This window comes from Sciurus vulgaris (assembly GCF_902686455.1).
Source record: "Sciurus vulgaris genome assembly, chromosome: 3".
Taxonomy (NCBI): domain Eukaryota; kingdom Metazoa; phylum Chordata; class Mammalia; order Rodentia; family Sciuridae; genus Sciurus; species Sciurus vulgaris.
The window spans coordinates 42,165,934-42,192,434 of NC_136463.1; the positions used below are offsets into that span (position 1 = coordinate 42,165,934).

Genomic DNA, 26,501 nt, shown 5'->3' on the forward strand with positions numbered 1-26,501 from the left:
GCATGGCTGGGCAGTTAACTGGTTCATAGCACATTCCCCCTAGCTGGGTCATTCTGGTCACTGCTTGTCTTAAGAGCCCTAAGCCCAGAATCAAGTTACTGAAACATGCGGTCTTGTTTCTCTCCCCCCCCCCCCGCCCCATTCACGTAAGTTTCTGCAGGGGAAAGCATATTCCACCAATAACACCATCCCACAGGGGCTGTGTCTTGTCCCAGCATGCCCACTAATCTCAGGAGCCCACCCCTCACCTTCTGTCTCCGCATCTGCACCCTCTGACTGAAGCCCCAGCCTCAGTGTATGCCTGGTGTGTGCCGCCATTTAACACAGTGTTTCTTTCCCCCTGTCTGCCTCCACCCAGAGTCTGAAGGAAGGCCTGACGGTGCAGGAGCGGCTGAAGCTCTTTGAATCCAGGGACTTGAAGAAAGACTAGCTGTGTCCCATGCAACTTGACACGCACCCTTCCCAGCTGGCGGCAGCACAACCCAAGCAGCTTCTTGTCTGTACTTTTGTTTGTTTTACTGTCATCATTACTTGGGTATGGATGCATGAGAGACTGGTGTGTGGGTTGTTCGCACCATTCCCTGCCATGTTGACTCTGACTTCTTGTCTCTATCACAGCTTTTTTTCCATGGTATTTTTAAATTAGTGAAGCTCAAGCAGTGGGGTAGGGAGGGCTGTCCCCACAGCATCTGAGTAGAACGCCCTCCCACGGTCCCACCGCACTCACTGTCAGTATTAAGGCTCAGCGGCCTGTTGATAAGCTAGCCCTGTCTCAGAGTGCAGGGGTGCGGACCTGGCTGCCATTCCAGCTCTGCTGCACGCTGGCCGGGCACCACCAGGTGGACAGAATCCTATTGGTCAGAGAAGAGCCACCTGAATCGTCAGGTTTGGGCTAGACCACAGCACAGATGCCTCACCTGTCTGGTTGCTGGAGGAGGTGGCCCTGGGGTGGGGTGTGCAGCCTGCATGCGCTGCCTTTTGGCCTGGGAGGAGGACAGCATTTTGTATTTGTTCCACTAATGCAGCTTAGAACCACGCCTCAGATAATTCTGGCAAACCTTTTCACAACCTGGAAAATGTTGAAAGCAACCATTCCTATTTTTGTTTGTTTTTTATTAAATCTTGCACAAAATCCCCGGCCCCTCTCATTCCTTCCTCCACTCGTTCCTCCCTTGCTCTGCAGTAACCCTGATCTTTTCCTAACTGCTGGGATTGGTGGCCTGCTACCTGGGGCTTCAGACTAAAGTGATGGACTCCCTCAGGGAGTCATCCAAAGGGAAAAAAGTTGCTCACTTTTTGAAAATATTCCTGAAAAGAAACTGTCATGTTGCTTTTGCAAAGGCTGAGGAGGAGGCCCCTGTGTTAAGTCGAGAGGAAAGCGCGGAGGATGTCAGAATGACGAGAACAGGCCAGCAGGACCTGAGCTCTGGGGAGTTCCCTTGCAGCGCCTGCCTCTTGAAGAAGAGTGTGGTTGCGGTGAACTTGTGCTATCAAGTCTGCTTTTCTGAGTCTGACAAGACCTTTTTAACTGTCCAGAACATTCTGCAGCACTTTCTGAAAATCTCTCACATTGGGGTTTCTATTCTGTTCCTGTGGCAACCATTAATTCCATTAACTTATACCATATAAGAAGCCCCCAGCACACAGGAGTGAAGCAGGAGAATCAGAGATCTTGTGTCTGGAAGACCCCTACCATCTGCCCCGCTTCCTCCCACCATACCCCCATCCACTGGCTCCACTGCAGGAGCTTTCAGTTTGTGCTAATGCTTGAGGTGGTTGGAAGGTCTAAGGTAGATAAATACTTTGGGATTAAATGTAGAAATCGCCTTGCTCAGTTTCTGTATTAGTTAATGGACAAGCTCCTCCAGGCCATCTGACCCGCCCTGGTAACAGGATGAAGGCCCAGAGTGGGGTGGTTTGCAACTCACCTAGTGCACACTCCACACAGGTCCTAAGCCTCCCCTTTCACCAGCTTGGGTGAGGCCTCATCCACACCTGTAACCCATGTTCTCAACAGCAAAAGCAAATTAGAACTGTTTAAAACCAATTTATCAGAAACCCCCAGATTGGCAGCACCTGAAAAATTGCCGTGACCTGTCTGCATCATGCTCAGAATGGGAATGTGCAGAAAGAACACAGGTACAGCTGTCCACTAGGACACTGATGGGACATACTGTGCCTGGTCTCTGGGCACTGTGTTTTCACCTCATTCTCTGAGGGCTACTGCCCTTCTGCTCTACTGTGGTTCCTTTGTGACCATCCCTGTGGCCCCTGGGGACCCTCTGGCCCTGCTGCAGGCACCTTCCTGCCTCCCCGACTCCCTGTGGTGCTGCATGGAGCCAGGCTGTCTGCCTTCAGACCGCACAGTGCTTTGAATAAAAGCAGGTTGGCCCACAGCTCAATTTTATTTGTTTTTAAAACTTATTTATATCCCTTGAGGCTGGACCTCAGGAATCCTAGGAAAGAACCTGAGTACAGCACTGGGGGTTAGAGGCGAGGGCCAGAAGGCAGCTGGGCATCTGTACTCCTGTCACTGCAGCCTTTTGGCAAAGGCTCCATATTCACCCCCAAGACAACAGGACTCCCTGCCCCAGGGCTAGTTTGGTATGTGGGTATCACCAAGGAACTGGACCAGCAGAAAAAAGGGACAGACGATGGCCCTGCACCTGACCACTGCCACACTGCTGCCTGGGTTGGTTAAGTCTGCGTGTCCTACTGAAGTGAACCAAACGAGGAGAATTAAGACAGATGTTCTTCCTGTGCCACCAGTGTTTCCCAAGAGCAGAATGCCTCCTGGGGCCCCAGGGGTCTGGTGCTGGCATTTGCCTGTCTGTGCAGGGAGTCCCCCTGTGCTGGTCTTTGCTTGCACTGCTACGGGCGTGTGCATTCAAGAGCAGCGTCAGGATGTAGAGGTGAAGTGGGCACAGGCATTGTCTTCGGGGCTGCTGCAGGTGGCAGGGGCTGTGTTGTTTTGTTGTGACTTGGAGTCTTAGGTTGCTACCAGCACAAACAAGAAATAGCAAGCTCTGCCTGCTTGGCTGTGAGGATTAGTTTCCTATAAATGTTCACTTGTGATCTGCTCACACCTGCAAGCAAGCCATGTCAAGTACTTAATGGGGAAGTCATTTGACTTCTGAGACAACTTTCATGAACATCTGCATGAACTACACCATATGTGCCCACCCATAAACAGGAGAGTCATTTCCTGCTGGTCAGGTTGTCAACTGTGGTGCCCAGCACCTGAGCAGGGGGACAATGGTGCTGAGAGGGCCGTTGGATGCAGCCTCCCTGGGGCAAAGATGCCTGCCAGTTGAGGCCACAGCTCAAGCCTCTGCTGCCGAGAATCCAGAGAAGGCCTGGGGCTTGGGTGAAGTGGAAACATCCTGGGTTGTGGGGAGTACATTGGGAATGTGGGTTTTTTGAGCCAGAGCTGACGTCAGAGTGGCTCCTCCCCAGAGGCAGCAAGATAAGGCAGAAGAGCTCAGAGAGCACAGAACACACACTGGGCAACAGAGGCACAGGTGTGGCAAAAATCTGCTTACACACTGGCCTCAGATCCAGCTGTTCACTTGCTGAAAGCTCCTGTGGACCAAACTCAGGAGACGTGATCACATTTGTAAAAAAAATAAAACCAAACCTGAGAACATGCCCGGAAGTAATCCTGAGAGTTGGTCAGGTCAGGAAGCAAAGTTGATGGCTTCAAAAAATTTTATATGGAAATACATTTACCATTTAATTCCCTACAGAGGCAGATGGGGCACTGACTTACCCACATGGAAACATGCCTAGAATTGAACATGACCCTTTTCATCACAAATGCCTGGGCGTGCACAGTTGGTAACTAACACATGGCCTGCTGCATCTGCAGGGTCCTTGACCAGGACCACCCAAGCAGGTTAGGGGTATGGGGTTCCGGCAGGCACATCCCCCATACCAACAAGCAGTCTTTTTCCTCAACTCCATCTGTCCCCCTGGTTCCTGAAGACCAGGGCTGGCTAAGCAACCCTGAGCCCCATGCATGCTCTGGGATCCCCACTGCTGTGCCTCCGTGTGAACATCCAGTGAAAGCCACATGCCAGCAGGGTGCAGCTGCTTGGTAACAATGGTGGTGCCAGGCTTGGCAGGAAGAGGACATAAGCCAACATGGGAAGCGCATCTGCAGCCCTGCACCCTGAGTTCCTGTGAGAAGTCTCAGGTGTGCTTGTCTACAAAAGAGTTAACAGGGCAGTGGAGTTAGTAGACTGCCTAGTGGTGGGACAAGCTGCTGCCCAGCTTAACACATGGAGGGTTACGGGCCTTAGGTACTTGAGGGCAGCACTGCAGTGCTACACTGTGAAAGCTGACACATGCCCGATGTGCCCTGCTGGCAGTGTTTATTTCCTTCAAAATTTCCTGTATATTATCCAGAGCAAGCAGTGTAAATATTACTGGGACTTTTGTGACAAAGTGTATGGCATTTTGAAAGGCTTCTGTAGATATCCCTCTTTAAGATGGGGAGGAGGGCAGCTTTGGCACAGCGTTGAACCCTATCCAACATCCTAAGAACAAGATTTGGTGATTACTGTATCTTTTTAGAAGGCTGGGTCATTTAGCAGATGGTTTTAGAGAATGTGTACAGTATCTGAAAGATGGCCCACACCTCGTCTGTCGCTGTAAGCATTCTGTAACACTTTGGTAGAACCATTCAGAGTTCTGGAGGATAAAGGAAAATGGTGGCTGTCTTGACCAGTCTATTTAATAATTCCAGACCTGACCTTTGTGGGAGGTGAGGCTGAAGGCTTGCTGGCTGCCAGATCTCCATGCCTGGTTCTGACAGTGTCCAGGGCTGTTCACAAGGCTCAGCTGTGCACAGAGCAGCTGAGCCATCTGGATCCCCAGCTACCTGGTTGTGTAACTCCATGGAGGTCATAAAGCTTGGAATGCATCTTATCTTACAATATGTATTTCTGTGAAATTGGTAAGAAAACATTCACAGGAGGGCTGTGATTGGACAATCCAGAACTGGAAGATGCTAGTGTCCTGTGGTTCACAGCAGTGAGCTCTGGTGGCAGCTTCCATGAGGGGTGGGGCCTTCCCCAGTGTGCAGTTCAAATTCACCATAAGGAAATGGAGTTGTCATCGGATACATGTGGGCCCCTGAGCCTGCTATGGTCAGCACACTCTCGGCTCTTTTCCCCTTTAGAAGTTTTATCACTTGTTTAGTTTTATTTTAGCTAGGACTAGATTGTAAAGAACACTAAATTCACTATTGTGTTAATGTTTCTATCACAAAACCTCAATTAAAATGGACTTTAAAGGATTTAGTTACCTTTACTATTGACTTATCTACTGATAATGTTAGGATTCAAAACAATTAAGTGATAATTATTAATTCATGTGGTTTTCCTAAGGTAGTGTGTATGAAATGCTGTAACATATCCAAGCGGCTCCTCAACAATTAAAAGAGTTAATAATCTTTCTCACAAATATCCCCTTCTACCAGAATGCATGTCTCAGGTCAGCTGTCAAAGACAAAACTGCCCTGCCGAACTGCTGGGGATGGGACACAATGTAAAAACACAGGCAATTTCTGTCTGCTGTGACAAGTCTGGAAAGAAGCCACAGAACCACTTCTGCCACAGTTCATTATTTCAGCAGTCACATGATGAATGTTCAAAAAACAGGCATGTGTCACTTTAACTGCTATTCAATTTCTAATAGTAAATGATCATGCTCGCCAGACTAAAAATGACATGCAGAAGAAAAGCCAAGGCCCATGAACCAGGATGATCATGGGAACAGCCCTCCAGGGCCAGCTCCGGCCTCCTGGAGCAGGAAACCCAGGGTGGCTGCTTCCCACCAGAGTTTGTCTTGCACTGAGCTAAGTCTGCCTCTCTCCCCACACAATTGGATTTGGTGGTCAGTTTCAGACTTTTTTTTTTCCTTAGAGTTTGTGATTATGTGTTTACTAACTGAAGTGTTACTTTGTCAAAATATTTATTCCTTTGTGTGACATGCTAGATTCCCATGGATGTAGCTGACCATTTTTATTTTGTAAATACTACCTAACTTTACATGAACTATATCATAATAAACTATTTTTGCATCACCCTTTGCATGCTGTGTGATGCGGTGTTGATTCATGCAGAGGCAAATGCAAATGTGTTTAGGTATTAAGCCACAAATCGGTCAGCATCCTGTCCTCCTAAAGTGGGTTAGATTTTAAGCTTTTGGTTTTTTGAGTATTTATTTTTAAAATAAATAAGTGTGTGTGTGTATTTTTTTTTTTTTTTTTTTTTACTATTTTATTTTTTATGTGGTGCTGAGGATCAAACTCACATGGCACTACACCACTGAGCCACTATCCCTGCCCAAGTTTTAAGTTTCATAGCCTGCTTTTTCAAAAACTTTTTTCAAAGTTTTGGATTAGTTTTCAGTATTTTAAAATTAGGAGATTTCACATAAAAATCCAGATTTTACATGTTCACACACAAACCATAAGAAAAAATATTTTACATCCATAATCTAGTTAAGGCACATTGCCTCACAGAAGGCTTCCTGGTCTAAAAAAATATTTATTATGATGCCTTTAGTAATCATGGTCCCATCATTCTCCCATACTGTACCATTTTTTAATTTTTATTTCTTTATTTATTTGGGTACTGGGGATTGAACTCAAAGCATTTTACCACTGAGTTAATCCCTAACCTCTCCTCACTTTTTGGGGGGATGGTCTTGCTGAGTTGCTGAGGCAGGCCTGGAACTTACAGTCCTCTTGCCTTAGCCTCACTGGGAGTCACTGGGATTGCAGGCATGCTACCCAGCACCCTGCCCATACTGTTTAATCATTTCCAATGTAAATATACCTTCTGTTTTTTAAAAAATACATTCTACATCATGATCCAAAACACACCCCCAAAATTTAACAAAAAAATGCTACTTTACCATAATAAACTGATTTTTCTCTTCTATTTCATTTTTTAAAAGTTCTGCTGAATAGCAAATTTAAAAGGAACCAAATTGTTTTGCAATATTATTTCAGGCTTTAGACTATCAGTTAAAAGTCAACTTAAGGAATGTATAAAACTCAGCAAAACAAAAAGTTAAATACAGATGTAAAATGTTCTAGAGGGTTATCCCAGTTGTTTTAGGATTTTTAAATTATTTTTTGCTTATTTAAAAAAATACTACATTCAAATGTACACAACAAAGTTTTTGGACACTGGTCTAAGAATAGTGTTCTGTAGTTTTAACACATTTTTGCAGGGGGTGGCTACCAAGGATTGAACCCCAGGGCCCTCTACCACTAAGTTACATCCCCAGCCCTTTTTCTGAGACAGGGTCTCACTAAGTTGCTGAGGTTGGCTTTGAATTTGTGATCTTCCCGCCTCAGCCTCTGAGTCACTGGGATTACACAAATACGCCAGTATGCCCAGCATCATAGGCTATTTTTTTTTAACTATGTAAATACAATTTAAAACCCATTGACATCTGCAAATCCACTCTTTCATGATTTGGGGGGGGGGGAATCTCAACAGGGAATAGACAAAAACTTCCTCAATATGATAAAGGCCTGTGTGAAGCTATTCCCCCAAGGTAAGGATCAAGACAAGAATATCTATTCTCAAAACCTCTATTCAACATTGTGCAGGGGATTCTAGCCAGAACAACTGGAGAAAAATAAAAAAGAAGGCATCGGACTTGGAAGAAGAAAAATTATTTCTATTTGCAAATGGGATGACCTTGTATGTAGGAAATTGTAAGGAATCCATTAAAAAAGTGTTAGAACTAGTAAATTCAGCAAGTTTATATACAAAAATCAGTGAGTAAAACACACCATTTATGAACAATCTAAATCTGAAATTAAGCAATTCTGTCTGCAGTAACATGAAAAACTAAACTTTTTAGAAAGAAGTATAAGACTTGTACACTGCAAACAACAAACATCAAAATAAAGAAAAGATTTAATAAATGGGTAAACATCCCATGTTCATGGATTGGAAGACTTAAGATGGCAACACTCCCCAACTTGATCTACAGTTACAATGCATTACTACCAAAATCCTACCCTTTCTTTTGCAGCAATTTATCAGCTAATCTTAAAATTCATACGGAAATGAAAGGAACCCAGAATATCTAATGCTGGGAAAGAACAAAGAGGGCTCATACCACCAAGTTTCAAAACTTACTACAAAGCTTCAATAATCAAAACATAGGGAACTGGCATTAGAATAGGTATAAAAATCAATGGAACAGAATTGAGAGTTCACAAATAGGCCTTTAAACTTATGGCCAATTGACTTTAAACTACGGTGTCAATACCATCCACTGGGTAAAGAAGCATGCCAAGAAATGCTGCCAGGATGAGTAGGTATCCATAGGCAAGGACTGAAGTCAGACCCCTACCTCACACCATACACAAAATTTATCACATGGGGATCACACATCTAACCACTAAGCTGATGATGGGGCTGGGGAAAGGCAGTGATATTTCCCAGATTCTCACTAACAACTGCCCAGCCTACTTAGGGAATTTATTAAGATCTCTCTAGAAAGAAAACAGTGTCTTGACAGTAGAGAGAGGCTCATGTGACATATACTACACAACTCCCCACCCAGCCTCTTCTATTCTCGTGCCGAGTTTAACATCACCTTCTTCACCGATGCTGAGATAGAAACCAGACCAGTTGTAGGTGGTCCCCTCAGCCTGCCTGCCTGTTCCTGGACTAGCACTTTGAACAACTGCTGCTGCCTGAAAGATCTTCTCAGTCAGCTGAGATAGTGCTTGCCTAGTTTGGCTTCAAGGACCTTAAGGTCTTAGGGATGTACCTGCACCTGCCAGCCTGTCATGATCATCCCCAGGGCTTTGGGTCTGAACCTGTGGCCCTCATGCTCCTGGGACTCATGGGCATCTGTACCAAAGCTGAGGAAATACCCCTTGGTAGAGGACACAGCCTCCATATTTGAGGGAAATTTTAATGCCATATTTCCACAGGGGATATTTAATTTTACCAAAAGCTTTTTTTCAAAAAAATTAGCTAGTATCTCAATGTTTCTGTAAGGTTCAACTTCCTTTTGCTAATATGATGAAAATTATAATTATTGCATTAAGTAAAATTAAATATATGAAATAAAATCATTTTGCAGATCTTCAGACACTCCTGCAGATATCTCAGCTAGGCTACTTTTGTGCATCCAATTCCTGATAGCCACATGCAGTCATCTGAACAGCAGTCTACCCTCTGAAGAGAAGGTGCAGTCGCAGTGGAACCCAAGGTCTCCCGGAATGCCTCCACACTGTCACAGATCAGGCTGAGGGGAAGAGGAAATGGCTAAGAATCGCCATGTCTTGTAGGTCTAGAAATAGAATCAAAAGAAGCTAGGATTTTGGAAAACACTCATATCCAGGATGTACCCAAATAATACCTCACAGTCTTGCTGCTTTTTGAGGGGCTTCTATCTTGACCACTAGTGTCTAAATAGCTATATATTCCCTGCAAAAAAAAAAGTTTTAATAAATAGCTGCTGTCTGAACACAGCAGGATAAGGCAAAGCCACACGGCATTTGTGTTCCAGCATCAGCACATATTTATTCAAAAGTGCCAGAAGCCCAGGGTCCCACAGCAGTGTCACTCAGAAGACACTGTGTGACAACAGTTCTCCTTCCAGAACATACCGTGGGAGTTCACAAACTTGGGAAAGAAAACACTTAATGTAACCACTTCTGGGTATATTACATTTTATAGCCTCCATTAGTTTTTAGAAAATTAACTTCGAGTTTACTTGCCTAGCACAAAATCAAAGGTAATTTTAGAAAAGGGGAAATACACAGCACTAAGTAGTCTCCAGGTGTTGACAGTAACATGAGCTACTATAGATGGGAGACCCTATCTGCTCAGTCCTTGTAACAGTCACCCAGCTTATCACACACAAACACCAACAACAGCAAAATCGTAGCTTCAGATATTATTCAGGCTACTTGCATGTAAGGTACATGTTACCAAAACAAATAATAATCATCTGAAACATTTCACAAATGCATATGAAAAATCTGTTTCCCTAACTATCTGTGCATCAAAGCCTCAAGCTAAACACATGGAAGTCAGGGTACTGCAGCTGGAGAGGACTCTGCTTTTCTGGAGTCTGCTTGTGGTCAGGAACCCCACAATTCATTACAATGAGCTGGAGTGAATTTGCTGGGTCCACAAGTGCTACAGGTGAGGTTGCTCCTAACCACACAAGATTATCTTGAACATAAGGATGTTAAAAATTATAAGCACAATGTAGAAACAGATGGCTTCTGGCTACCTGCAGCCCACATCAGCAGACCATAGCACTGCACCACAGGAAAATGAAGGCTAGCTGTAGAGAGCCACACCATCACTCAATGCCTGGAAGGTAGGTACCTAAGAGAACGGCATGCCTTTTCTGGCAGCTCCAGCTCTGAGGCATCCCTGGAAAGTAGCTTGACTTCCTCTAACCAGAGAGCTGGAACAGCAAGGTGTGAAGAGCCTGTCACCCTGCAAGCCAGGTGCATTCTTGTGCTGGCTAGGAAAGGTCCAGATGAGGGAAGGAAGATCTTCAGGGACAGGCCAAGAGGCTGACCTGGACAAAGCCTGCCCAAGCAGACACCTTTCTAGAAACAGAAGATGGCATGGGATGTTCAGAGGCCCTGTGCCTGTCTACATAGCCTGAAAAACTGGGTTCTAAAGCAGGATATGTCAAAGCTCCCAAAAGCAGGCTGCAAGGAGCCAGGGCTGAGTTTATTATGGAGATGGGGAAAGGGTGAAGTCTAAAGCCACTGACCTGATAAAACAGAAATCTCCCTTCTTAACCCCAACATTCTTCAACTCAGTTTAGTAAATCAGCAAAAGAGTTTCACCTAAGTGACTTTCTGGGTGGAAATCTCAGAGCACAGCTTGATGCCCAGGAAGTGCAAACTCTGCTTCTCTGCAGAGTTGGGGTGGTTTTCCAGTGCAGGATGTGCCCCCTGAAGCTCTGAGGATAACGATGGGTACAGCTTCAACGACTTCGCTTCTTTTGTGGGAAAAAGCTGTACTTGGTGGGGTTAAACTCTTCCCAGATCCGCTCGAATTCCTCAAGGAACAGCTTCACGTACTCCGCATCCTCCATGATCAGGACATTTTCCCTATTGTTCTGGATTGCTTGCGTGGTCCAGTTGAGGGAGCCAGTGATGAGCACTTTCTTGTCCACAATGGCAAACTTGTGGTGCATGTAGCCCAGGTCTTGGTCATGCCGTACCTGGATACCTGTGGAGGAAAGGCAGTCTCTACTCTCCTATCCTGCACAGCCCTCCCCAGGTACTTTCCCAGGGTTGCCATCCTTGGCTACCCAAGACAGTGTGGAGACCCCAGGGAGAGGGCAAGTGTGTCACCCAGAGGACTTATAGCTGGGCAGGGCCAGTCACAAAGGAGCAAGTGGTCCTGAGGAGAGGAACAGCAGGGATGGGAGGTGGGGACACTGTGACAGGACCCTACCCACTCTCCTCTGGGATTATACCCACCCTGCACCAGCCTCGCTAGGTCTGGGGTCTAAACCACTGCCCAGCATGTTTCTTTACAGTCAAGCTCTGGGTAAGGGTGCAGGGCACCCATGGCTGTCCTCACCATTCCTTTCCACTCCTGCTTTGCCATGGCTGAGGACAGAGGCTGAGGCAGGAGTCAGGAGGAAAGCCCCACCTACCTGGCCAACTTCAGACTAAACTTCCCAGGTGCATCCTGCATTTCTTCCTGAAACAGGAAGACCCCTCAGCCTAGCTGACCCTAAGACACAGTGCCTTCTCCACCTTGTCCTGCTTCCTTCACCAACACCTGTGACCAGTTTCCTTCATCTTCTATCCCAGTTCTCCCACTCTCCAGAGTGAAGGGCTGCATCTGTCTGACTCTCCAGGGTACCAGCCCCCAGGAGGCTGCCTGCCACCACCATCTGCTCTCAGAGTGAAACTGTGGGCAATACACCCAGACAAAGAGTTTAAAACAGGTGGTTGTGCAATGGGGTGGCCAAATTTACCAAATAAAAACACAGGCGGTCCAAACTGGTGTTTGAGGTGAATAGTGAGTAAGTTTGGAAAGTTCATATGTCCCCTACAGCACTTGGGACATACACCAAAAATTACTCACTGTTTATGTGAAATTCAAATTCAGCTACACATCCCATGCCTCCCTCTTCATGAGGGATCCTATCTGATGCTTCTTTTCCTCGTGCCCTGTAACCAACCCACCAGCAAACCCCGTCCCTCTAAATTGGATCTAAATTCCAACCCTTTTGGACACTCCATCATTACCACGGGCCCAGCTTCCATTTGGTCCCACTCCATTCACCTGCCACCCACCTCCCCTGCTCCTCACAGTTGTCTGAACAACCTGAGTGTCCACACATGCCATTTCCTGCCTCACACAGTGGTGTCCTACAACACCAGCCCATTGACACCTTTCACCATTTTAGCCACAAAGGACCTCCCTCTTCCTCAGCAGCTCAGGGCAACTGCATCTGCTGTTCCTTCCAACCAAAGGCCTGTCCCTCAGAGTGTTATCTCAGGTTGTTGAGTTCATTGCCTCTGGGCAGCTGTCCTGACCACCCCCTTTCCACCCTCACTGAAGTCTTCCAGACCCTTCGTAAGTTCCTTAAATTGAATATTCATGATTTAGTGGGCTTCCCCATGGGGACCTGGTCAGCTGTGGTCCCAGCACCTGGACCCAACCCTAGCAGATACTGGCCCATAATGCATCTGCTGAATGGATGGATGCTGATGGACAACCTAGATCAAGTTCAGCCCAGATGTGGCCTGGGAAGCCATCAGCAGAAGTCCAATCTTTCACTGTGACTCTGGTTCTTTCCAAACCTGAGATTCTGCAATGTCTAAAAGCTAGCTTAATTTAAATTTTGCCTGAAAGAATCCACAGTTCCCACACTGAAATAACCTACAGACTGAGGCCAACTCTTAAGACTGACAGACAGATGGGAATGTCCTCAATATTTACAATAGTCTCCACTCTGGCCCCAGTGGATGGGATGCACTGGGTAGGGTCACACCTGGAGCGAGGAAACTGAGAATGACTCCCAGAAGGGTTCCTCTGCTTCCCAGATCAGCAGGCAGCCTGTGGCTGTGCAGAAATAACTGGGCAGTAAGACCACTGCAAGCCTGGACATGTCCCATGTTGGTCACAGTGGCCACAAGAATTACTAAGTCAGGCAGATATGCACACAGACATGGTTCTCCCGGGTGCCTGAGTGATCAGGAAGACACCAAGGCTTACCCTCTGTGCAGTGCTAATGCACAGGAAGCAAGAGCACACCAGACTGCCACACTGAAGTAGATAAAGAACAGATCTCATTCTCCAAAGGCAGATGAGGATGCGGATCATTCATACTGCCTATTTCATTTTATCCTCATGCTGGGGAGAGAAGCAGTCCAGACAGCCACATCTGTCTTTTCCATTCTTTGCAGCTAAGAAACAACAGCTCATCAAGTAAACATTTTTGGCTCCATTTTCAGTAGGTAATTTTTATGCATTTCTGGAACCCAGAATGGGATTCAATAGTGCTGTAGGTGAATGCCTGTTTCCCTGTGAGTAGAAGCCAAACCCTGACAGCCACAGAGTGGCTCAGAGCCTCTGCAGGCTGCCAGGAGTTAAGCATAGAAAGTTGAGCTTTTCTGTTTTGCCATACTGGGATGGAAACCAAGGGCCTCTACCACTAATCGACACCTCAGCCTTTTTTATTTTTCACTTTGAGCAAAGGTCTAAGTCGCTGAGATTGGTCTTGAACTTGAGATCTTTCTGCCTCAGCCTCCCCAATCCCTGGGATTGCAGGTATGGCCAGAATTGTTTTTAAGCCTTGATTTTCATTCTGAGTCCTGTCAGGTTGAGTCAACCTCATCTAGGACTACAACAGTCACAAAAACTAATGGCCAGGGCAACCCATCCCACCTGTGCCCAGGCACCTCATATCCCCCAGCGCAACCCAGGGCCTGGGAATAAGCGGGAATCCTGGAGGCTCCACCTGTTACTTGGTGTCCTGGGACAAGACACCTAGCCTAAGAAATCCCCATCAGAATTCCTCCTCTCATTGAGAACATATTCAGACACGGGGTATAAGGCCGCTCTGCAAAGAATCCTGGTACAGCTCACCTGCTAGGTAGCTTGACTTTGGTCGCGGCAGGTCCGTTTTCTCTGTGCAAAACCATCCTGCCCTTTCAAGGCCACCATGGGAATTAAATGAATCCCTCCCACCAAGCTTCCGCCTCGACTGGCTACTTGATCTGGGCGCCCCGCATGGGCCCCCTGTCTCCCTAGCTCACCTGCCTTGCGCAGCAAGCCGATTTGCGAGCCGTTGAGGGCCATGTAGTCGCAGTCAGTGATGACCCGCACTCGCACCCCGCGCTGATGCAGCAGCTGGACGGCGCGTCCCAGCTGCGGGCTGGAGAATGCGAAGAGGCAGAGCTCGAGGCTGGCACGGGCGGCCAGCAGCGCGCGCAGCAGACGGCTCAGCGAGCTCTCGCAGTGGGGTAGGCTGCACGGGCAGCCGGAGGGGGGTCTGGCTGGCGTCGTGCCCGGGGCCTGCAGCAGGGCCTCCGTGCAGGTCACCTGCGACGGGAAGAAGAGTACTTCGCGCCGCGGTCGCCCAGCCCGTAGCCAGCGCAGCAGCCAGGGCAGAGCCTCCAGGGCCAGAGCGAAGCCTGCGGCCGCCACAGCCACCATCTGCCAGCGCAACCGCTCCATGGCGCCGCTGCTGAGGCCCCAGACTCGAGGGCACCGCGCCTGCGCACCAGACCACGTGCCCTGGCACGCCACGCCACGTGCTAGCTACGCCCTCGCCACGCCCCCAACGGCTGAGTGCATCGGGCTGGAATGCTGGGTCCACTGACCATATGCTGGGCTGCACTCTCGCTGAGCCTGCCAGAGACAGTCCTTCCCTGCCCTCTCCGCCGCCCCCCCCACACTCATCTCCGTGACAAGCAGACCCCCGCCCTACCCTGACAAGGGGCTGCACCTGAGCACCTGGCCACACCATGGTCCACACACCTTCCTCCCGCCCAAAGCCTGCAGCGACTGGCTGCCCTGGCTCTGGATCTCTCAGGTCACGCCTTCACTGTGGTTGTGGAGGAGCAGCTGGGCAGGGCTGGGGAAGGGCCTGGAAGCGCACGGAATGCCCGGGAATTGATGCTCAGCAAGAGGATTAGAGCCCCGTGTATTCTTTCCATGCCCATATGTTCCGTGCTATTTGAAGGCGCCTGTTTCACTTTAAGTGCAGAGCGGGCCTGCTTATCAGAGAGAAAGAAAAGCAAGAGTGGAGTAAGGATTTCTCCTGGTTCTTTGTTGCTGAGGCCTGATAGCTTGGCTAAATAGAACTCTCCTTTGTCTTTAAGTGAAAATGACAACTCCTCTACAAACTCCTTCTTGTGGCCAATAATGGTCATATGATGTCCATCTGTGAAAAACAGATCCGGAGGCAGGAAGGAATGCCTCAACCAATGAAACTGGGAGGCAGGACCAAAGGAAATGCAGGGGAACTAGCCATTTCTGAGACTGCAGAGTATGCCCCAGGGTGCACAGATAAGAAATGGCCTGCTGGAGGGAGCCAAGCGCTCTCTGCTGGATAGGGAGGTTGCAGGGGAAACAGGGAGGAGGCCAGAGGGATCCCTGTGGAACAGGACTAATTGGGGAGACTGGTGAGGACACGTTTAGATTCACATATATATATATAAATTTACATAAGTATGTGCATCTTAAGGTGTATATATTACTACCCCTGTCCCTTCCCAGAAACAAATGCTACATCAGTAGCAGTGAGAACACCTCACACAAGGATCCTGGTTCTAAACACCAGGCTCTAAGAAGAGGAACCAGTGCTCTTTGAAGAATGACTGGCTCTGGGGCTGGGCAGGGAACATGGAAAGTGCCACTGAGCATCTTGTAGTGTCAAAAAGGAAGTGCTCAAAACACAAGGATGGCAGCACATCCCAGGACCCAGGAGCCCAACTAAAAGAACCCGGATGTAATGTGAAGAATAAAAGGGAGTGTTGTGCTGGAACCCAAGCTAATGTAAATATGTGTCTATTACACATTAAACGACTAAAGAAATGAGAGAGAGACAGTGAGTCTTCATTACAGAAGGCTTCGAAATGATACATGTAACTATTCTCCAGGAACCAGAGCTATCCCGCCCTGCCCACCATGGTGGGAGTGGGCTGAACTCTGACTAGAGCACAGGAAGGGGAAAATGGTGACTTTACAGCAGAGAGCAACTTCAATCAAGTGATGGTTCATGTCACTGGAAACATCACATGATGTCATCTACATAACTCTGTGGCATTCTTTCCCCAAATCCATACTGCCAGCTCAGTCCAAGGAAAAACATCTCAAGCGCAGCTCCGACGACGCTGTATAGGATACCTGCCCACTATTCCTTAGGACTGCCAAGGTCATGAACAAGGAAAGACTGAGAAACTGTCAAAAAGCAGAAGAGCCTGAGAAGACATGAAAACTCAATGCAATGCAGTGCCCTGGACTGGATCCTGAACCAAAAGAAGACATTCATGAGAAACCCAAAGCTTGGAGCGTCATGGATAAAGTGCCAGTGGCAGTTTCTGAGCTTTGACAACTGCATGGTAATCACAAAGGATGCTAACAACAAGGGAAACTGGGTGAGTATAGAGAACTCTTATCTTTGAAGCTTTTCTGTGAAACTAAAATTATTCCAAATTAAGTATAATAAAATGCTAAACATACACCTTCCAAATGATCCTGCTATCCTACACTTCTAGGTATAACCCAAGAGAAATGAAAGAATACATCCACACAAACATGTACACAAATGTTCACAGGTTTATTCATAAAATCCCAGAACCTGTAAACAAATGTCCATCAACAAAAATGGAAAGATGCGGTGGCTGCCATCTGTAATCGAGTGACTTGGAAGGCTGAGGCAGGAGGATGACAAGTTCAAGGCCAGCCTGGGAAACTTAGCAAGAACCTGTCTCAAAGTTAAAAAATGTAAGAATGGAGTTAGAGCATCCCAAGTTAAATCTCCTGTACTGCAAAAAAAAAAAAGTAAATAAACTTTGGTATATACAGTGTATTACTTTTATCAATAAAAAAGAATAAAGGTGCTCAACATTGCTATATTTCAATTATGCTGAGTAGAAAAAGCCAAACAAAAAGGGTATACAGTATTCCATTTGTATAAAAACTACAGTGACAGGGAGTCACCCAAATTGGAGTGAGCAAGTCAGCCAGAAATGCAGTGGGGAGCTCCTGGAAATGGGAGAACTGGAGAATGGCTGTGCTCTGGTTTGGATATGATTTGACTGTGTCCCCCAAGATTCACATAGTGAAATTGAATCCCATTGGACAGCATTAAGAGATAGAAACTTAATCCAACTATGGTGTGTAGAGGTGGGGCCTTTGAAAAGTAATTAAGCCTAGATAAGGTCATTAGGGTAAAGCTTCTGTGACCGAATCCTGGTGGCTTTATCAGAAGCAGGAGAGAAACCACAGAATACACATGTACTCTCCCTGTTTCTTTATATGTGATGCCCTGAGCCATCTTGGGACTTAGCCAGCAACAAGGCCATCACCAAATATGGCCTCTCAATTGCACCTCCAAAATCATGAGTCAAAATAAATCTCTTTATAAACTTACCCAGCCTCAGGTGTTTACTTACAGTAATGAAAAAAGGCCTAAGACAGGCCGAGAAAGGCTCTCTACACATTCCTGGCTAAATGGGGATCTATGCAGGTGTGGGAGAGCCCCAAGAGAGCCCGGGGAAAAGTAAAAGCCAAGGGTGGTTTAAAAGGGGTCCCCAAAACACAAACAGATCACTAGAGGATGGAAATCATACAGGCTGGAAGTATTTGAATACAACTGCTGTAAATCATTGGCTGATCAGTAAGCAAGCTAGGAAGACACAATTGGATTCCTAGGGATAAGAATTAAAACAACTGAGCAGGCACACTGCTGGCCATACACGGTAGGAGGAGAAATTCTGATGTTTAAATCCAGGTAAGTCACCAACCAACCTCAGAAATCACACAGAATCCAGAGTTGCAGCCACATATATAAAATTTCTAGTTTTCAACCAACACTTATTGGACATGGAAAGAAACAGGAAAATGTGACCCATACACAGGGAAAACAAGAGCCAATGGAAAATGACTTTGGGCCCAAGTATCAGAGTTAACAAAGACTTCAAAGCAAGTTCAAATTAAAGGAAAATAGAGTAACAATGAATCAACAAATATAAAATCTCAATAGTGAATTTTTTTTGGTGGGGGTGTACTGGAAAACTCAGTGCAATGCAGTGGCCTGGACTGGATCCTGAACCAAAAGAAGACATTCATGGGAAACCTAAAGCTTGGAGTTTTACCACTGAACTACATCCCTAGCCCATTTTTCATTTTTTATTTTGAGATAGGGTCTCACTAAGTTGCTGAGGCTGGCCTTCAACTTGAGATCCTCCTGCCTCAGTCTCCCAAGTCACTGGGATTACAAATACCACTGCACCCAGCTGAAAAGTTGTTTTTAAAGTCAACCCAGCAATCCCTCTTTTGAGTACACAAACATTCCTTGATTTAGCATGGGATGACAGCCTGATAAGATAATAATAGTTTGAAAATATCCCAAGTCAAAATGTATTTAATAAGTCTAGCCTAGCCTCACCTATCTTAAACATGCCAAAACAGTTAGCCTACACTTTGACAAAAGAGTCCAACATAAGGCCTATTTCATCATAAAGTACTGAGTAGCTCACATAGGTCACTGAATTCTATACTGAATGTGAAAAATAGAATAGTGGTGTAGACAGCTCTCACCTTCAAATAGCAGGAAAATCATAAGCAGAACCATCACAAGTCAGGGACCATCTGCATACCAAAAGGAAATGAAGTCATCCCTCATAAGTCAGCTGCACCTCACGTTTACCACAGTGTTTTTCATCATTGCCAAAATATGAAAACAATCTAGGTGTCCATCAGCCGTCATCAGTTAAGCACTGGCATTAAGCACTGGTCAATTCCTATTGAAATTAACCAATCTGAAGAGTAGAGAAAAATGTCTGAGGAAAAACAGATCAGAGATTTGTAAAGACCAGGTGATCATCCCATCATGCACACAATGGGAGTCACAGGAGAGGAAACGGCAGACAAAATATTTGCAGAAATAATGGTTGGAAAACTTCCCAATTTGATGAGAAACATTACCTTTATAAACATCATAAATTGAAGAATCTCAACAAACTCCAAGTAAGATAAACAGAGAGAACAACACCTAGATATACCAAATCAAATGCTGACTCCAGACACAGAAAGCCTGGAATGGGCAAGAGACAGTAACTCATGCACAGAGGAGTTTGACAGCAACAGTGCAGAAACAGTCAACCAGTGTGCAAGGGAATGACATCAAGTGCTGAAAGGAAAATATGACCAACCAAGAGTCCCAAACCCAGCAAAACCGTCCTTCAGAAATGAAGGTGAAATGAAAATATTCCCAGATAAAAAAGAATTTGCTGGTAGTAGACAAGAAATAGAAGAAATACCAAAGAAACTCTTGGCTGGAAGGTAAGGACAGTGGATATCAACTTGGAGTCACAGGAAGAAATGATGGATAAATATTTTTAAATGTGTGCATTATCTTCTCTTCATTTCCTTAAAATACATAAACTAGTTTAATTATACAACTATACTGTTGGGTCAAATTATATATATATATAAATAAAATAACAGAAAGCAGGGAGGAGGAAGTGGAGATATATTTAAGTGAAATTGCTGTATTTTCCAGAATTAAGTCAGTGTACTACCTCTGTTCTCTGTCATTATAATGAAATAGGTGAAAAGGAAAGAAGTCTATTTAGCTTACAATTCTGGAGGCTGAGAGCATGGTGTTGGTACTGACTCTGACAAATGCCCTCTGGCTGTCTCCTGATGGTGGATGGCATTGTGGTGGGAGCAGATGCAGTAAAGAGAGATCTCATGGTGAGACAGGAAACCGGAGATAGGACAGAGCCAGTAATGACCTCTTGGTAGGCCCCTCCTCTTAAAGGTCCCATCATCTCCCAACTTCTCCATACTAAGGACCAAGATTCTAACGCATGAACCGCCCACACTCAAACCATACCCAAACCACTGCAGTCAGCATTAACCTGAATTAGATTAGGGTAAATTAAAGACACATGCTATAATCTGCAGAGCAAACACTAAAAAAACACTTTTTAAAAATGGCTTAAAATTCAGAAATTAAAATCACACACTACAAAATATTTGCTCAACAACAAAGAAGGCATCTAAAAAATAAAGGAACAAAAAGACATAAGACAATGTAAATAATGCCACTGACTTGTTCATTAAAATAGTTAAAATGTCAAATTTTATGTTTCCACAATAAAAAAAACTTTATTTTTTTGTTACCAGGGAATGAACCCAGGAGCAATCAACTGCTGAGCCACATCCCCAGCCCATTTTTCATTTTTTACTTTGAGACAGGATCTCGCTACGTTGCTGAGGGCCTCACTCACAATAGTAAACTTTTTCTAAGACAAGATATATAGAAAACAGCAATATGGCAGATGTGAAGTCAATCATATTAATAATTAAATGCAGACACACTAAGAACTCTAAATCAAAATATGGAAGATTGTCAAAATTTTTTATCCTGGCATGGCATGATCAACACATGCTGTCACTCTAGAGTCAAACACACTAGGAGGAGAGGGACAATGACTCTCCATGCAAACAGTGACGTGTGCCCAGCTGGCTGGCCTGGCATTAGATAAATAGACCAGGACCCAGGAATGATACCAGAAGCCAAAAGAGCAACTCACAAGGATGGGAAGATCAGTCTATGAGGACACACCAGTTACACATGTGTATTCACCTACAGAAGAGCCACAAAGCACAAGGCAAACTGACAGAACAGGACGATTCCACAACTCCAGTTAGACTGGGATAGTCCTCCCATTCACTGCTAGAATAAGACAGGAGATCATCCAGGCTGTATAAGACTTGAACAACACTGAGGCCAAGCCTGACCCAGCTGACAGAAAATGCTCCACTGAATTTGAGCAAGTCATCCCCAAAGTAGCAAGCCTAAGGAACTGTGGTCAGGGGTCACCTGGTAACCAATTTGAGAGTGAGCAGGTGTGTCAGTAAAACAAGCTAGGCTACAGTCCCAGCAGAGCAGTTTTCTTCCTGATATGTTCCTGGGAACACAATTGCTGGCACGCAGTGGAGTTGATAAATGCCATTTGTTTTCTTTCCTTTCCCAACTGTCTGCCATTTAGGTGCTCTGCGGAGGGAGCAGTGGGAAAATGTTAACATGCTTCCACCAACACTATCATTTTATTTCTCACAATTACCTCACACAGTTGGTTTTATGGGTAGGGAAACAAGCTCAGAGAGGTTGAGTTGCTGTCTCAGTGCCACAGAGCTAGGAAGGGAAGGAGGGATTTGAACTTGAATATTTTCCAAAGCACGATATTCACTTCCCATGCCCCTACTCACTTGTGCCTACTGTGTCCCTGATCTAACAGGAAAGGAGTTTCAGAACTGTGTAGGTAGTTAAGTTGATCATGGACACAGCCAAGAAGCACCATTCAGAATAGCAAACTCCCACTGCAAAGAAGCAAATACTGGAAAAATACTCCCACCTCACAGCTTCTTACTGAGAAGCCATTCTTTTTTCTTCAACCCAGCCTCACCTTAGTGCATCCTCTCTGCACTAAGATCGGTGGGTTGTTGATTCAAAACCCATGGAGGGAGGGCTAGGGATATAGCTCAGTGGTAGAGTGCTTCATGCCTGAGGCCATGAGGCTCCCTAATCCCCAGCACTGCAAAACAAAAACAAAAACAAAAGCCCACAGATGGAACCGAGTACTGTGGTGCACACCTTTAATCCCAGTGATGCAGGAGGCTGAGGCAGGAGCACTGCAAATTCAAGCCCAGCCTCAGCAACTTAGTGAGAGCCTATCTCAACATTTAAAAAAAAAAACAAGTTTTAATAAAGGGCTGGGAGTGTATTTTAGTGGTAGGGTGCTTGCCTAACATGTGCAAGGTGCTGGGTTCAATCCCCAGTACCTAAAAAAAAAAAAAAAAAAAATTCCATTAATGAATACTAAAATTAGTAGGCAAGTTTGAAGAAGAGTAAGATATTTGCATAGTCTCAGAGTATCATCCCACAAATGGAAAAGTATTAGCTCCATAATGGAGAAACCCAGCAAATAACCTTAGAAAGGTTAAGGTTACAAGTGATCAAGGCTGATATCAAAAGGTCAAGAAATATATCAGATCCTCTGATATGAGGCACTGAGAAGAGCACATCTCTTCTGTGGTATTCCTGCCAAAAATGCAAAATCTTATTCTATTGAAACAACAGGCACACGCCACTTAAGGGACATTCTATAAACATCTGACTTCAAAAGTGTCTAGGTCATCAGGTGTGATTGTGGTACACACCTGTAATCCCAGTGACTCAGGAGGCTGAAGTAGGAGAATCAGAAGTTTTGAGGCCAGCCTCAGCAACTCAGTGAGAACCTCAACAACTTAACAAGACCCTATTTCTTTTTTTTTTTTTTTGGGTGCTGGGGATCAAACCCAGGGCCTTGTGCTTATAAGGCAAGCACTCTACCGACTGAGCTATCTCCCCAGCCCCAAGACCTTATTTCAAAACAAAAATTTAAAAAGGGCTGGGATGTAGCTCAGTAATAAAGCACCCTGGGTTCAATCCCCAGAACCAACAACAATAATAAACAAATGTCAAGGTCATGAAAGATGATATGTCAGAGGACAAGGAGATATGACAACTCACTGTAGCATGAAGTCCAGGGAACAGGAGAAGGACATTAGGAGGAACCTGATGAAACTGAAGCAAGTACAGTACAGTAGACTGCCTCATGACATGATGGAAATGTGGAGGAAGAAGCAGGAGGTTGAGGAAGCCAAACTTGCTTCTGTAACAATTTGCTTCCTGAGAACTCTGTTTCGAGAAAGGCATTAATCCCTCTTAGTTACCCAATGACCTCATACATTTCTGTCAGTTTTCTGTTACTATAATAAAATATCTGAGATAATCAACAGATAGAAAAGGTCTATTTTGATTCACAGTTTTGGAGGTTCCAGTTCATGATCAGTTGCCCTGTTGTTTTGGACTGTGGCAAGGCAGCACATTATGGCAGGACTGTGTGGTGGAACAAAACTACTCATCTTGCCAGAGAGCAAAAGGAGCAAGGAGGAGGCTGGGCTCCAATCCCATTCAAGGACACCCCCCCCCCCCCATTACCTTTAGACTTCCCCCAGGCCTCACTTCTTAAAGGTTTTACCACCTCCCAACAGTGCGCACTAAGAACCAAGCCTTTAACACATGAACCTTTGGGGGTCATTCAAGATCCAAACTACAGCAAATCCCACCTGCTAATATCACAATGACAATCCAATTTTAGCAAGAGTTTCAGAGGGGTGAAATCATATTCAAATAATAGCAGTGATTGCCCAGGACTCTGAATCAATGCCCCAGATCACCTGTTCTTAGAACCTCCAAGGTGAGTCATATCTCTAGACTAGGGAATGGAGGGTCAGTATCTCATATGTAATAACAGGAATTCAAGGGAAGCCTCTAGACCTGGATATTTTTTTTTTTTTTGCAGTGCTGGGTATTGAACCCAGGGGTGTTCTTATTACTGCTATATCTTCAGCCCTTTTTATTTTCTATTTTGAGACAGAGTCTTGCTGTGTTGCCCAGGTTGGCTCAAACTTGCAACACTCCTGCCTTAGCCTCCTGGGTTGCTGGGATTACAGGCGTGTGGCACCAGGCCTCCTCTGGGCCCACTCCTACAGTAAGTTTTATTATACACTGGAAATTTACACCATTCCTTTTATCCTATGAAATTAATGCAGAGCTCATTTATGTCAGATCCCTACTTAGCCAAATGGATTCAGCCACGAGACTGGCAGACAATTGGCAAGTACCTTATTTGAACACAAGGACAGTGTTCCCAAGGACACTAGAAAAATAGAATCACACCCAGAGATGTAGGAACAGTGGGCAGTCACCTCTTCCCTGCATTCACCCTTGAGTCCCACAGGCCAGGTGGGGGAGTCTCTCCCAACTCCAATTAGATGCTCCAAACACAGATCTTCCAGTTTATGGGCTGCCACTTTTATGCAAGTCTGTTTCATCTGGTACCTCCTCTCAAATGGAAATACCGTTCAACATTTGTAGGGCTCAATCATTTCCCAAAGTTGGATAAAATGCTAGGCACACATGGCTATAAATATTCCATGACTTTCCTTCACCATCAACTCTACAACTAACCTGAGAAGACTGTCCAAGATCACTGCAATGGCTTCAGCCCTGAGAACTGACCACTCACTGGTATCACTTGAATCATGATATGGTCACATATCATATAACAACATTTCAGTCAATGCCAGTCAACATATACAACAGTAGTCCTGTAGGATTACACCACCTAGTGACATTGTAGCTGTCCGAGTTTGCATGAGAACATTCTGTCATATTCATACAACAAAGTTGCCTAACAACACATCTTAGCTCTTATCTCATCATTAAGGGATGCATTACTGTATTTCCTATACTGAGCGCAACTAAATATTAGCTGTTTTATTTTACCAATAAAACCATGTAGGCAACAGTTTACAAAAATACATTATTTATTGTATTTCAATGTTCTGGCCTTATGCAGAGACCTAGTCACAATAAACTTAGTCTTCAAGTTAAATATAAATTAAATGAACACAAAAAAATTATAAACAGATCAGGAAAACTGCTATAAAATCCTTCCAATCTATGAATCCCCATGAAAACTGTATGGTGGGACTATGAAATTGCCTTAGATGGCCAGACTCTGAAAACTGTCACCTGTAGCCACAGGTACATGCTAAGAGCAGCAACAAGGGAAAGTGACAGAGAATAAAGCCATGACGGGTCTAACCATCCCCAGAGAGTTGAGCAAGTCAAGTGGCCATTAGATACTTCACAAAGCCTCATCTTTGTACAAAGACCAGGGGCTCCATTGAAGCCAGTTGCTCCACAGGCAGCCCCAGGGAAATGTGCCCATTAGATGAGCAACAATAACCTCAGAACACAAACCTCAGTGAATCCAGAGACAAGGAAAATATTCGCTTCACCCCCAAAGCCCTTTGAGGGCTCTAACTCAAAAGCAGAATACCAAAAATGACTATCGATTGGCCTATGTGTTGACTATTCAAAAACAGCAAAACGTACACTCACACACGAATCCTAGGAAATCTTGTTGCATTTCAAAATGGAAAAGTGCACTGCTAACCCCCCAGAGACGACACGTTATTGCAGCTGAAATACCAGAGCCAGGCCTGGCACCACATTTCTCCTGCCAGTTCTGAGATCTTGGTCCTTGGAAGGCATGAGATACGAGTCCTCCTAACAGTGTCCCTCGTGGGCACACAGTACAGATGGTCCCGTTGTCCACAGGTCTCCACTGCCTTCTTCAGGGGGGACGACTCAACAGCTATGGGATGGTGCTAAGAATCATGCCACGAGTCCCAAACAGAGGGTAGAGCCCCCAGCAGTTTCCATTCCCTGACAGGACACGGCTCCATCACAGCAGTTTAGAAACTCAACAGTAGTCCCTCCTGTCAGGAGCTGGAGGACAGTCCATGCACTGGCATCACCATTTTCTAGAAGGAGAACATGGAGACCGACTCCCATGAGGGTTAGTTACGAGACTCTGAGGCTGTGGGGCTGCGGACCGTGGACATGAGGTGTGACTTGTATGTTTTGCTCAAGCCTGTCATCCAGAATTTCAGCAGCTTGACGTTGTCCTCCTCAGAGGCACCGAGGACACTTAGGAGCTTCTGTGTGTCCTCCTTGGGGCGACTGTCCACCTTGGTGAATTTAAAGAGGACCTTAACTTTGCTGCAGAAAACAAAAAGCGAATACTCAGACTCACAGCTCAAATACCAGAGCTCTGTTCATGGGGCTTATACAGGTTCGAGACCAACAAGAACCCTGTAGGCCCAGCTGGATTCCCATGCTTGGAGGAGACAGCTCAGCAAAGCAGCAGCACACACTTCACACTCAGGGTCCCAAACCCAGAGGAGTAGCAAAAAAAAAAAGCCAGACAATGGTGCACTCCTATAGTCCCAGCTACTCGGGAGACCAAGGCAGGAAGACTGCCACAACCTGGGAGTTCGGGGCCAGCCTGGGCAACATGGCAAGAACTGGCCTTGTCTATAATCCCAGCGGAGGCTGAGGCAGGAGGATCATGAGTTCAATGCCAATCTTAGCAATTTAGCAAGGCACTTAGCAACTCAGCGAGATCCTGTCTCTAAATAAAATACAGAAAAGGGCTGAGGATGTGGCTCAGTGGTTAAGTACCCCTAGGTTCAATCCCCAGTCAAAAAAAAAAAAAATGCCTTTGAACTTCTAACCCACATGTTTTTCTAGGTGGCCAACCAGAGTGTTGGTTTCTATAAAATGTTTAAAGTACAATGTCCATTGCTTCTAAGGATTTT

The 26,501-nt window shown here is 45.6% G+C and overlaps 3 protein-coding genes across 22 annotated transcripts in view; 1 reads left to right on the plus strand and 2 right to left on the minus strand.

Annotated features, from left to right (window-relative positions):
• MPRIP (myosin phosphatase Rho interacting protein) overlaps positions 1 to 1,134 on the plus strand; it is a 135,803-nt gene extending 134,669 nt beyond the window's left edge. For all 10 annotated transcript variants that reach the window (XM_079133761.1, XM_079133762.1, XM_079133759.1 and 7 more), the window contains one exon: positions 359 to 1,134. In XM_079133761.1, the coding sequence (XP_078989887.1) occupies positions 359 to 430 (72 nt within the window). In that variant the 3' untranslated portion in view covers positions 431 to 1,134. The remainder of the gene's footprint in view (positions 1 to 358) is intronic.
• Positions 1,135 to 2,638: 1,504 nt separating this feature from the next.
• On the minus strand, positions 2,639 to 14,908 carry PLD6 (phospholipase D family member 6). Of its 2 annotated transcripts, XM_079133811.1 has the most exons (3): positions 14,300 to 14,908; positions 14,130 to 14,171; positions 2,639 to 11,249 (listed from the first exon to the last, which is right to left on the minus strand). In XM_079133811.1, the coding sequence occupies exons 1-3, from the start codon at positions 14,718 to 14,720 to the stop codon at positions 11,002 to 11,004; spliced, it is 711 nt and encodes a 236-aa protein (XP_078989937.1). In that variant the 5' UTR covers positions 14,721 to 14,908; the 3' UTR covers positions 2,639 to 11,001. The 2 variants fall into 2 exon arrangements, with proteins under 2 accessions (XP_078989937.1, XP_078989938.1); XM_079133812.1 differs by lacking the exon at positions 14,130 to 14,171.
• Positions 14,468 to 26,501, minus strand: part of FLCN (folliculin) — a 31,319-nt gene continuing 19,285 nt past the window's right edge. For 9 of the 10 annotated variants that reach the window (XM_079133786.1, XM_079133784.1, XM_079133781.1 and 6 more), the window contains one exon: positions 24,642 to 25,902. In XM_079133786.1, the coding sequence (XP_078989912.1) occupies positions 25,701 to 25,902 (202 nt within the window). In that variant the 3' untranslated portion in view covers positions 24,642 to 25,700. Of the gene's footprint in view, positions 14,586 to 15,023; positions 15,260 to 24,641; positions 25,903 to 26,501 lie in introns of those variants that run through there. The other variant, XR_013762835.1, reaches the window with a different exon arrangement.